Here is a 12411-nt window from a genome sequence, read left to right as displayed (position 1 = left end):
CCAGCTCTCATTGGAGCGGTTCGCAGTTAGCACCTCCAAATCTGAGACCATGGTCCTCAGTTGGAAAAGGTGGAATGCCCTCTCCAGCTGACATCCTGCCCCAAGTTGGAGCAGTTCAAGTATCTTGGGGTCTTGTTCACGAGTGAGGGCACGATAGAACGGGAGATCGACAGGCAGATCGGTGCAGCGTCTGCTGTGATGCGGACTCCATACTGGTCGATTTATGTTCCTACCCTCACCTATGGTCACGAGCTATGGGTCGAGACCAAAAGAACAAGATCCCGTATACAAGCGGCTGAGATGACTTTCCTCCGCAGGGTGTCTGGGCTCTCCCTTAGAGATAGCGTAAGAAGCTCAGTTATCCGTGAAGGACTCAGAGGCGAGCCACTGCTCCTCCGCATTGAGAGGAGCCAGATGAGGAAGCTTGGGCATCTCATTAAGATGCCTCCTGTACACCTCCCTGTGAGGTATTCCGGTTATTTCACACCAGAAGGTGGCCCTGGGGACGACCAAGGCCACACTGGAGAGATTATGTCTCCCGGCTGGCCTGGGAACACCTTGGGCTTCTCTGGGATGAGCTGGACAGGTCCCCGGTTCCCTATTGAAGCTGCTACTGCCGCCACGACCCAACTGCGGATAATCGGTGGACGGCTGGATGGATAGATGTAACAATCACAGTAGGTAAATTTGCATCATTTCAGTAGCAATAGTGGATAAAGAAAATAGAAAAGTAGCATGTAAGAGAAGAAATATATGCCAACCCATCACTGGACAGTAGTGTGATCTTGTTTTTTTCCCCCACACAAGGGAAGTGTACCATACTGCTGCTTGTGTTCTTCTGAAAAAAGAATCCTGAAAATGCAGCCATTAGCTTGAATATTTTGGAAGACTGTCGATTGGCTGTAGTGGCTCTTCGCTTCGTCTCCGGCTTTGTGCTCGATAGCGGCGAGTGTGACAGAGATCTAATTTGCATGGAGAAATATTTCCAAAATACACTTGTTTTTTGGTCAAATGCTGCCATTAGATTCTATTTGCTCCTTTTTTTTTTGTCTCTCTATTTGTCCCACCCTTTGTGCAAGTGGTTGAACAGGTAGATTGTGATCTCTTGTCGGTGCAGTGGGTCAAAGTTGAGTCGCCGCAGTTGAGCGCTAACCAGGAACGACGGGTCCCTGCTGCACTCTCATCTTCTGCTGAGCGCTTCCATTAAGGCTCCTTTCATCCGCGCCGCGTCCTTCACTTCAGAGGGAGGATGGGGGGGGGGAGAAACGGTAGGCTGAGGCGGAGGGATTCAATCTGCGCTCGTGCCTCTGAAGATCTTTCTCTAAGTTTCAAGCCCCCCCCACACTCTCTCCCCCCTCTTTCTCCCTCTCTTTCTCTCTCTCGCAGTCCTTTCCGCCAACTCTCCTCCGCCGTTATCCTTTTCTTTCTTTTTTTAGACATTCATCTCCCGTCAGCCCCTTTACGCCACGCTTGCTCTATTTTTAATCACCCTGCGCCGCTTTCTAATTTCTCTTCTTTCTGTTCTCGACCTACTATCCACCCGTCGCCCCAATCCCCTCCGCCATCTTCACCTTTATTCCTGTCCTCATCTTTGTCATCCCCTACCCACTCGGAATCTCCTTTTCTCCCTGCCTCTATTTGCCTCTCTGCTTCTTTTTCCTTCCCGTCTCGCTCCGGCTCCGGGTAGCGCACAGCTGTAGAGCGGGGCTCTAATGGCAGATCATTATCATGCTAATTAGAGCACTTTGTAGCTGCCGCCCGTCATTCTCTCCCCCTCGCCGCCAAGCCCGCCGCCTCCCCATCGCTCGCTATCGTTAAAAATGCCACCCCTCCCATTCCGCTCCCTTCCATCCGCCCACCCCGTCCCTCCATCATTAATGGGACGCGCGCTGCCGTAATTGGACGCTGTTTATTCCGGAGAGCGGGTTATTAAATCACACGAGGTGACGCTCGCGTAGGTCCCCTAACACCCCTCCACCCTTGAAATGCTTTCATCATTGTCCCATGCCATTATTGAACCCGCGTGCGCACGCATACACACGCATACACACACACACACACACACACACACACACACACACACACACACACACACACACGTGTTTTCAAAGAGGCTCTTCTTTGTTTATTGATGTTTCCTACCAGACTTGAGGGAACGCATATAAAACAGCACGGCTTCTCCGCGGCGCGTTTCCCGCTGCGAAAATAGCGCCGCCGACCATCCTGGATTCTCGCCGCCAATGAAAAGTTTTGTTTGAATTTCATTTGACCATTTTAATGCCAAGGGAGTGTTATTTACCTTTTGTGCATGTTGCTTTAAATGCCAGTTTTTGTTTTATTCAGGACAGCAAGGTGCGGCTGGTTAGCACGTCGCCTTACACTTCAGAGGGTGCGGGTTTGATTCCACCTCCGGCCCCCCCCCCTGCATGTTCCCCTCGTGTTTGCATGTTTCCTCAGGGTACATCGGTTACCTCCAACATTCCAAAAACATGCACGGAACTCCCCTATAATTGACCAGCTTACATTTCATGCTAAATTTACGTAAAAAAAAAAATCCGCCATTATTGTACAAAATCAGATCTTCATTACGCACGACCTTCGCCTTTCTCACCAGACCATAGATCAGCGAGCATCAAAGTATGAACACGTTTTTGGGGCTATGCTGTAAGCGGCTGTGAATGATGTCTCTCAATGTGAGCAAATCACGAGAGATGTTCTTTGAACTTTCGAGACCTTCTCAAATTGTGCATGTTCGTCACGAACAGCTCGTTGACCTTGTGGTTAAATCGTCTGTCTGACAATTCTCAGCTCCAGAGAGCATCCAGGTTGCGTAGTTACTGTGTGGAGTTTGTCTCCCCATGCTTTTGTGGGTTTTCTCTAGATACTCCATGGCCTGTAATTGAGTGGCGACCAGACTAGGATGTTGTTCACCTTTCGCCTGAAGTCAGGAGGGCAAGGCTCTATCTTACGGCGACTCTGAACAGTGGTAGACTATGAAAAATGGATCTATGATGGATCAGGTTTGAAGCATTAAGATGCGACAGAGCATCTGGCATAGCAAATGGAGTCTTGCCAAGGAGGGAAATGGATGTCAGTTTTGGGATTGGCTACAAATACCTGAAAGTCACACAAGGAGGATTTTTTCCTTGAAAAAAGTACGCCAATCAGTTAGGAATATTGAACCACACTTGTTCAGACCAGTATAAGAACTCCATTCTCGAGTATTCACCCATACCGACATCAAGTAACTAATACTACTAGTAATTTGATACAAACTTTGTATTAAAACAATGACAGCTAATTTGAAAAAAAATTTTTGTATATATCAGACAAAAATGTTACAAAAACAATATTCTCTGAGTTGATAAAACTTTATGAACTATTTATTTATTTATGAACAATTTGAGTTTGTTGTATTTCCAATGGCAAAACTTCTTTCCAAACTGTAAGTTGGCAGGTGTCCCTAAAAAAATTGCTTTTAGAGGTTCCACTGTACGTATTGAACTTGAACTTCTGCAAATGTATCCTAAACTTTTAAATTTGCTGCAAATTTCGTTATCGACTAAAAATGATTGCGGCGAAGCTTCGGTTAGCTCGGGTCGGATGGTCACGCTGGCTTGGGGGTAAGCCTGTATTTTTTGGCACCGCACCGGTGCAGAACAGACGAACGGCGTCTGCGAACCTGCCTATCAAAGCGAGACAAAGGCCCGGTTTTGTGATTACAGGGAGAGGTTGAAACACCTCCGAGCTTACATCACCTCCCGAGAGGTTGCATAACACAAAGCTGCCATTCCAACAAAGCCATCACCGCCCCGCCACCCTCCCCTTGCCTCGCTCCTCTCGCCTGCCTCCCTTTCTTTTATCCGCTCAGAATACCTGACATGTTTTTCACAACACAGTGCCTCCCCTTGATTGTCAGTGTTTCATCCCGTAGGAATGTTGTGTATTTCCGGTAATTTTGCAGCCTTTGTCTCTTTGGCGGTCTGCGTTTGGCCTCAGTAAAACGGCGTCACACGGCGCAGCTTCTGCGACCTTAATTAACCAGCCAGCCGGGCTCGCGTACGAGAATGAAGAATGAGTGCGGCGCGTGCGGGTGGTCAGTCAGAAGACAAGGTTAGCTGGGTTCCCATGGGTGCTTGAAAGTCTTCAAAATGCTTCAACAGTAATGATACGTTTTTAGGTTTGAGTGGGTGCTTGAAATTCTTCAAAATGCTTAAATTGTAATGATACCTTTTTAGGTTTTGAAAGTGCTTTACACATTGTAACCAATAGCAGAGTGAATCGTGAGATGCAGAAATAAAGTCAAACATGCTGCTTGCAAAAGCCATAATCGGTTTTAGGGTGAGAATCTCAAATGCACTAATTTATCTGGGTCTCCGATGCAACTTCCTGATAACATCCTTCGACACAAACCTCAGTAGCCACTTCCTTCCGACAACATCCTATTTGAGGTGCTGTTCTAAATGATGCACAGTATGATGAAGAAAAGTGTTTCGATGTTTCACTCTAATTGAACCAGGAAACATCTCATTTTATTTCTCCCCCCCATGCATGAACATTCTTGGTTCATTTTCTTCCTCTCTGATGTCACATTGCAGATGGTACGTGCCTTTGTTCACTCTCATCCTGCTGATGATTTGCTGCTACGCCAGGATAATCTGTGTGGCCAATAACCGGGTGAGTGTGCGTGGTCATTAGGCTCCATTCGTATGCTTTGTGACCTTTTGAAGATGCATCAAATCAACGGTGAAGATGAGACCGCGTGGCTGGAAGTATGCTTGACTGAACAGAGGCAAACGCGAGTGCTCAGCTGGGTCGACATCCGGATGTGCACCTATAAATAACTGACATTTTGGATAATTTGCCTTTGTTGCCTCCTCCAACAGGTTTGTCTGACCTGCCCGGAGGCTTTCAACACCCGACTCTGTCTAAGCTCTCAGCCTTCGCATAACTTGGCAATGAACCTTTCCCCCACAGTCTTATTTTTAAATTCCACTTTTTTTTTTTCACGACCTTGTTTTTTTTTTTTTCGCGCTTCCATGCAAGCTTTAATAGAAATGAGCCAACTTTTGCATTTCTTTTTAGTCTGATGCTACAGTCAGACCAAAGGCAAGCTGAGCCTTTTTGGCAATGTGTTTCCATATATAGTCAATGCAGTTTGTGCGGTCAGGTGCAGCTGCTTTCTGGTCGTTGCCGATGAAACCTTTGAAAGGAAATTTTTCCTCCTTTGCTAATTTTGCCGTGGTTTGCTGATGTGCTGGCGTCGCATTACCGGTAACCAATCGGTGTTGAGTATGGACTCACTACGTCACATGCACCACCCCCTTTGAAAAATATCACAGACACATAAAAGTAATTTGGGACAACATCATTGCGGTCCAACATAGCCAACTTCCATTACCGACCAGGGCCGAGCCAAAAAAGAGGAGTAAGGTGAAAGAATTTGGTGAGCTTATTGACAGGTATAACAACACATCCACCGCTCACCAGATTGACTAGTTCAGAGAAAATGAAGTCCTCCCTTCTTTTCTCCACTTGAAACAACTCCCGTGTAGTTCCCATGCGAACAAAAGCATGCGAGACGCAGAGTGATGCAATATTTCATGTCTGAACCTAGCAAAGGAGGTCAATTTACTCCAAGATACCTCTCAAACATGGTTTGTACAGATAAGCAACTTGGTAAAATGGTTCTCGTAATTACAAAACTCTTTTTCCAATAGGAAATTATCTAAATGCTAAATTTGTTCCAAACCATCATACAACCTTTAATTGCTACTATATGGGCTTCCTATTTTAAATTTCTTAACCGCCAGTGTAAAGTTTAGTAACAGAGCTGTCAAATATTACGGATTGTTCTCTCTTTGTTACGGAAATCACTGACTGCTTGAATGCTAACTTTATCACTGGCTTGTTCCGAATGAAATTTATTTGTTAGATTACAACATGTTGAAAACAAGCAAAAATAGTTAATATAAAATTGACACGACGCCAGTGGCAGTTGCGGCGTTATTGCCAGGGTTGACTCTCCGTGTTAGTTGCCAATATTAGTGCACGGTATTGGTTCACAACGGTGCTTCGTGAAGTACCTTCACAAGGTTGGTTTGCGACGTTGGTTCACGATTTTAGTTTACAATGTTAATTCACAAGAATGGTTCACAACGTCTTGTATAAATACTAAAGACATAAATGGCATGAGTTAATTCAAATGTTCATTCGGTCAGTCTCACGGATTTTGCTGAAATTTCATGTGGCAGTGGTTTGACTTTCAGATTTTGTATTTTAAGGCATCATTTTACAGAACAACACCTTAGGCCACGTGACTAGGCCATTTCAACTGTAAAAACACACACCAGACGAATATACAGCGACATGCTGAAAATCTTTCAGAGTTCTTCATATGTCCTTCATTTCTTGATGCACAGTAGACAGTGAGCAATCCAAATCCCTTTAGTTCAGCCTATTGTTAATGTAACGTTTTGCTTATTTATTCGATAAGTAGTATGAAGCAGGCTGTTTGATTGGATCGATCTCCCCTCTGGCTCACATAGAAACTCTGTTCTTTTCTATTGTGAGGGCGCAGTCGAAAAGCCCGGAGGCGACATTCCACAAGGTCCGCATAGCTGACATTCCTACTATATGACAGCACTATGCCACAAAGCCCAGTGGCACATTTGAATTTTGAATATGTTTTGGATTTCTTTTATTGAGAATTGAAAGCGAAGATCAAGCTACAACAAAAAGCTGCCTTTAATGTTGAGCGTTCAGTGAATACTGAATGAGCGCGTGAGTCAAATCTGTGTTATGCCGATTGAAACATTACAATCAAGTCCCATACTAACATTGTTTATTTTCATGACAATATTTATATTGTATACTGATCTTGCATATTACCTACGTAGACTAATGTTGTTTATGCGACAACATTAAACCATTAAACTTGTGCCTTCACATTGCATACCGTAAATGTGAAGAAACTTGTAATAATGCCAACCTCGTGAACTAACATCAAGACGTAAACACACCGTTGTGAAGCCTTATCTTGACATTGTGAGCGAACATCGTCTGACTAAGTAGACTAAGTCGACCGAGGTATCGCAATATCCAGATTTTGCTGGACGCTAGGGCCTCCTTTGTCGCCAGCCTGTTAAAAAGAACACCTCAATATAGCCACATGGCACATAAAAAACCTCCACCATTTCACACCATTCACCTGTCTTGCCCTCCCGTCTCTCTACCCCGTCATTTTCCCCCCCGCGCTTTTCCCGTCTCGCTCCACCCGTCTCGCCCTTCACTCTGCCGTTTTGCATCCTCTATCACATTTATGACGAGCTGCGCCTTTATCTCCCTCTCCGCTGCAGGCTGTCTCACTTGAAAGAATCTCAAAAAGCTTTGAAAGCGGCGAAGGTAGGTGGCGCCTCGCTCAACGGAGAGACAAGAAGCGAGCGGGGGAGGGAGGGAGAGAGAGGAGAGAGACGGTGCGGGCTGGACGGAGACGTTTTCACATTGCGAGGGAGCGAGATTGCGGGAGATAATTACGCCGTAGCTCATTAGTCTTCCAAGCCTGTGTCGACGCCGTGGCTTTAAAGAAATAAACACTGGAGGGCTATGTGCAGCTTGAGAACTAAATTGAATGTAATTTATGATTCCTCCATCTGTGTGTTCCTCGGCCATGTCCAAACTAAAAGCCTTTGAGATTTGTTTTTGGGGGTGTTAATTTATCTCGTTTGACCTCCACTTTGCGCAGCCTGAGAAACACATCCATTCATCCAACCATTTTCTATATGGCTTATCCCATTCAGGGGCCTGCCTGGTGGGTATATCCCATGTCAACAAGTCAAGCACATAACGATATTTGCTAATATTGGGAACCAACCTCCTGAACCATTGTGGTGAACTGATCTTAGAGTTATAAACCTCACCTAAGGGAGTTTTCAGCGCCCAATATGGTTATGTGCTAACCTCGTCTACCATGACGCACTAGCTAGCACTAGTGAGCAAACATCATAAAACCAACATTGTGAACTAACATTGGGAGCTACCATCCTTAACTATCGTCGTAAGGTAATCTTCACGAGCTAACCTCATGAACTTGGTGCGCTTGCATTTTGTCTTGTGTATGACTTAATGTTGTCAAAAAGTCTTGTGTTAGCATTGCGCCCTGTGAAATTGAAATATCGCTTTAATGTTGTGCACTCGTGTACAGTAAGAAACAAGAGATTAGCAGCTTCGGGTCAATCGCACGATGATCGGATTCACGATCATAATCACATCGTAGACGTGATGTACAGTATACAGCCAGCCCCATATCACTTATGGAAACATAAATACACCATTGTAGCATCTTATTTTTAAGTTTTTCACACACCTATGCTCGGTTTGTGGTACAGATATGTGCGACTAACACACAGTCGTAGAGTTTGTCCGGTTACATTTCAAATGAACTTTTTATCAAACCGTTTCGGTGGTTGAGCCTTAAGAGTGGCCCAAACCTCCTCATCCCTTCCTTTCTTATTTTTCTCTATTTTCACAATCAAAATAAAGCCAACATGGCAAAAAATAAGACGGAAGATGTTTACGTCACATTATGCTAAGAATAGCATGTCATGCATATGCTGCTGGTTAATGTTTTCATTTGTTCTTTTTTCAAATGTTTTTTCTTTAAAAAAAAAAAAAGTATTAAAAAAGTAACGCCTGAGTTTGCCTTGCAATTTTAAAGCTGCAAAAATCCATGGGGAGAAATCAGCAAGGGAGCCATTATCAGGCCCGACAGGGTGGTCCTATAGCGCGGTTGAAGTGTTTACGGATGTGATTTGTCCGTGCCTGTTCCTTCCCTCCATCACATCTCGACACTTAATCTGCTGATGTGCTCGCCTCGCCGTGGCGTGGCTTAAGAGAAATTGCGGCAAAGGTCAGGCAGGCGCGTTGGAGACTTGGCGGCGGCGTTTGTTGATTCTGATGGATAGCGGCACTCGGTGTGGACGGCGGAGGGGGCCGCCGCGCAAACACACCGTGGTCACACTCGCATTTGCAATGACGGTCAGGCCGCCCGGAAACCATGGCAACATGAAGTTAATAAATAGCTGAACGGAGGAGCCGTGCGCATCGTTCTTGATTTCTTTTGTGCATGTGTGTGTGCGTGCACGTATCACACTGCCCCCCACCATCAAAGATTTGCCTCGGATGTCTTTTAGTGTTCTCGCGATACCAACATTTTTACTATACCTGCATAAACTACCCCGATACGGGTACGGAAACAGTACCTCGACAAAAATCTAAGAATCTGCAATATTTGCAAAAATAAAACAGACCAAAGACATTTTATTGTTCTTTTTAATTAAAAATATTAGGATATGCTTCATCAGAAAATAATATTTCAAGCATTAACGTGTTAACATTAGCACACATACGCTACCGCTGAAACGTTTGGGGTCACTTAGAAATGTCCTTATTTTTAAGATAAAATCTCTTTTTTTTTTTCAATTAGGATAACATTAAACTAATCAGGAATACACTCTATACATTGTTAATGTGGTAAATGCAAACGTCTACATAGGTGTATAAAAGCCCATTTCCAGCAACCATCCCTCCAGTGTTCTAATGGTCCATTGTGTTTTCTAATTGTGTTCGAAGGCTAATGGATGATTGGAAAACCCTTGTGCAATTATGTTAGTTTTTATGGAAAACACTCAATTGTCTGGGTGACCCCAAACTTTTAAACGGTACTGTAAACATTGTTAAACACTCTTGAACACAAAAATAATGCCTGAACTATTAATGTCTAGTCAAATACCCTGTCAAATTCTACAAATTGGGAACACAATTATTCACACCAAATTGGACGCGTGCTTACCTCGAGCCATGGTTGTCTAAAACAGACTTACAGACAGGCTTTGCCATGTCGGTCGGTTTGCCATGGCTGTCGTCAAAAAGAGTTACAAAAAGTTCCGTATGACACTTTGCCTGTCAAGTTTTTCAACAAGGGGCAGATGGGCGGCAGCGCTTCTATTGGACTTGAACAGTGCACACATGCAGAAGGAGGTATGCCAGGAACTTGAAGGTGTTTCACACATTTTGGTAGAGCTTCCTTTTTTTGTAAATACCTGTACTAAAAATAAATGGTATCGAACGGTTTTTGACGCCAGAAGATACCACTGTTTTATACTATTACCGGTACCCTGTGCAACACTACCATATTTTCTGGACTATAAATTTTTTGCACTAGTCCAGTATATCTATTTTTTATTTATGATATTGTATGATTTCTCTTATATATGGAAATTAAACATTAACGCACCTGCGGCTTATAGTCCGATGCGTCTTATATATAAACAAAACTGGATTTTCCCGTAATTTTAGTTGTTGAGTTTATATTCGGATGTGGCTTATAGTCCAGAAATTACGTTACTTACATAAAACTCCTGACTCCCTCTGCCACCGTCATTACAAATGTGTTTGGGCGTGCATGTGTGTGTGTCTGTTGACATTTCCCTGCATTTCCCCCAGAGAGGAGACAAAAGGAAATGTATTCCCGTACTCTCTCCGGAGGAAGCCGTCTGCTGTGTTCGCTCCCAATTTTTTCCCCCCTCTGTCTCTTTAATACATCTTCAAAGATTCCCTTTTTCCCGGTGTCACGTCATGTGCACGGATGCTGATCATTTCCCACTTCATGTCTAGATGCTGTCAGAGTGAGAAGTGCTCCTTATTCATGAATGGGTTAATGAGTGAAGGCTTTTGCATTGTTGCCAATTTTAAGCCCAGTTCCATAGCTGCTCGATGGAAACACAAAGTCAACCTGGAAATATTCTGTGCTCATCAAAATGGAGGCCTCTTACACGCAGCTGTTCTTCACCTAACGCTGTCCTGTATAAATGGCGCAGATACGTAATTGCAGGGCAAGTCTTTTCGAAATGTTTAAAGCAAACCTCTCCTCCATTTTGTGTCCTTCCTGCTTAGTTGCAGTTTTCACACTGCCATCATCATCGTTCTAATATCGGACCATAGATGCCCCTTTCATACCGCCTGTGAAAACAATGATCTTCCGTTGCCTTTTTTGCTGAGTTCAGCATTATATAAACGGCACCAACACGGAATCTGGGGACTGTATTTGGAATGTCCAAATCAAAGCTCCTAATGTAAGACGTGCATATTGACGCAAAATGGCAGAGGGAAAGTGTTTGTCCAAATCCAACCGCTAATTTGCGATCTTAGTGTATAGATGCAATCCTCCCACTGCCAGTAAAAGCCACCATTTTCCACCTTTTTCCATTGTACAACTTTCCAATTTAGAATAAATTATTCTATTCATTATTCCATCAATTAATCGGCAAATTTGCTCCACCGTAGCCTCACATATTTTTTTTTTAACAAGAGAACGTCTTTTAAGATGTTTGAAAAATTGACAAATTTAAAATATAATTAAATTTCATCACTGATTTTTGGGGGTCTGGTGGTCACAATCAGAAGTGTCTCTCTTTCCCATCAATAACAGCTCCAGCGGAAGTGAGGACTTGCTTAACCACCCCAACACTGCCTTATTTTTTTGTGGGGGGGTGATAAATGGTTTGACAGTGATAAGCATGCATCTGCTAATAATTAGGTTTGTCAAGGTTGGCATAAATGAGCTCTATTCTCACACTCAAAAGTACACAATATTTTCCAATTAAGTTTTATACAAGCATGGTGTAGTGCTCTCTCACGTGGCGTCAAGTGCTTCTCAGGGCCGTTAAAGCTGCTCTTTGAAAGTTGTGTTCCTTTCACGCAGCCTGCAGAAGCAGGTATTTTTCCCTACGTTGCGTGTTGCTGCACTGACACGGAATGGAATTAAGACAACTCAGCAATTTCCCAGCCGTGACTGAAGCCCCTAACACATTTCTTTTCTCGCCGTCGCATTTGTGTTTAAACTGCACACACACACACACACACACACACACACACACACACACACACACACACACACACACACGGATGTCCAAAGACAGCCATAACCAATATCCATTTCACAGTACTTTTCGACGGAACAATTTTGTCGCTGTTCTATATAAATGGCACCAAGATGGACTTGGGATGTGAGATGTTTTTAGAATGGCCAAATGAAACTTTTCCTTCGTTTTGTGAGAAAAATCTTCCGGCTAGTATCCGAGCCGTAACGTAAGTCCTTATCACGCTGTCTGTAAAGTTGCCATTTTCCGAGTACCTCCCGTCCTTCATAAAAGTCACCAATACGTGATGGCTGGGAGGGAAAGGCGGGTGATCCATGAATCTTCTGCCTTCAGATGTAGAGCTGTAACGGAAGGACACGGTTTTTGGGGACATCGTCCAAATAAAACCTCTCCTCCATTTTGTGTCCTCTCTGCACAGATGCAGTCGTGGCTGGGAACGTTCAACCCGGAGCGAGAGAGACGAAAGGTAATG

General features: G+C 44.1%; 1 protein-coding gene across 4 annotated transcripts in view; it reads left to right on the top strand.

Annotated features, from left to right (window-relative positions):
* Positions 1–12411, top strand: part of LOC147050722 (cyclic AMP receptor 4) — a 74687-nt gene that overhangs the window by 26869 nt on the left and 35407 nt on the right. For all 4 annotated transcript variants that reach the window (XM_085920520.1, XM_085920519.1, XM_085920517.1 and 1 more), the window contains 2 exons: positions 4599–4677; positions 12358–12405. In XM_085920520.1, coding sequence (XP_085776646.1) covers positions 4599–4677; positions 12358–12405 — 127 coding nt within the window. The remainder of the gene's footprint in view (positions 1–4598; positions 4678–12357; positions 12406–12411) is intronic.

Source organism: Syngnathus leptorhynchus, chromosome 9, assembly GCF_054491065.1.
Source record: "Syngnathus leptorhynchus isolate UIUO chromosome 9, UIUO_Slep, whole genome shotgun sequence".
Taxonomy (NCBI): domain Eukaryota; kingdom Metazoa; phylum Chordata; class Actinopteri; order Syngnathiformes; family Syngnathidae; genus Syngnathus; species Syngnathus leptorhynchus.
This window is presented reverse-complemented; position numbering and strand designations above follow the sequence as displayed.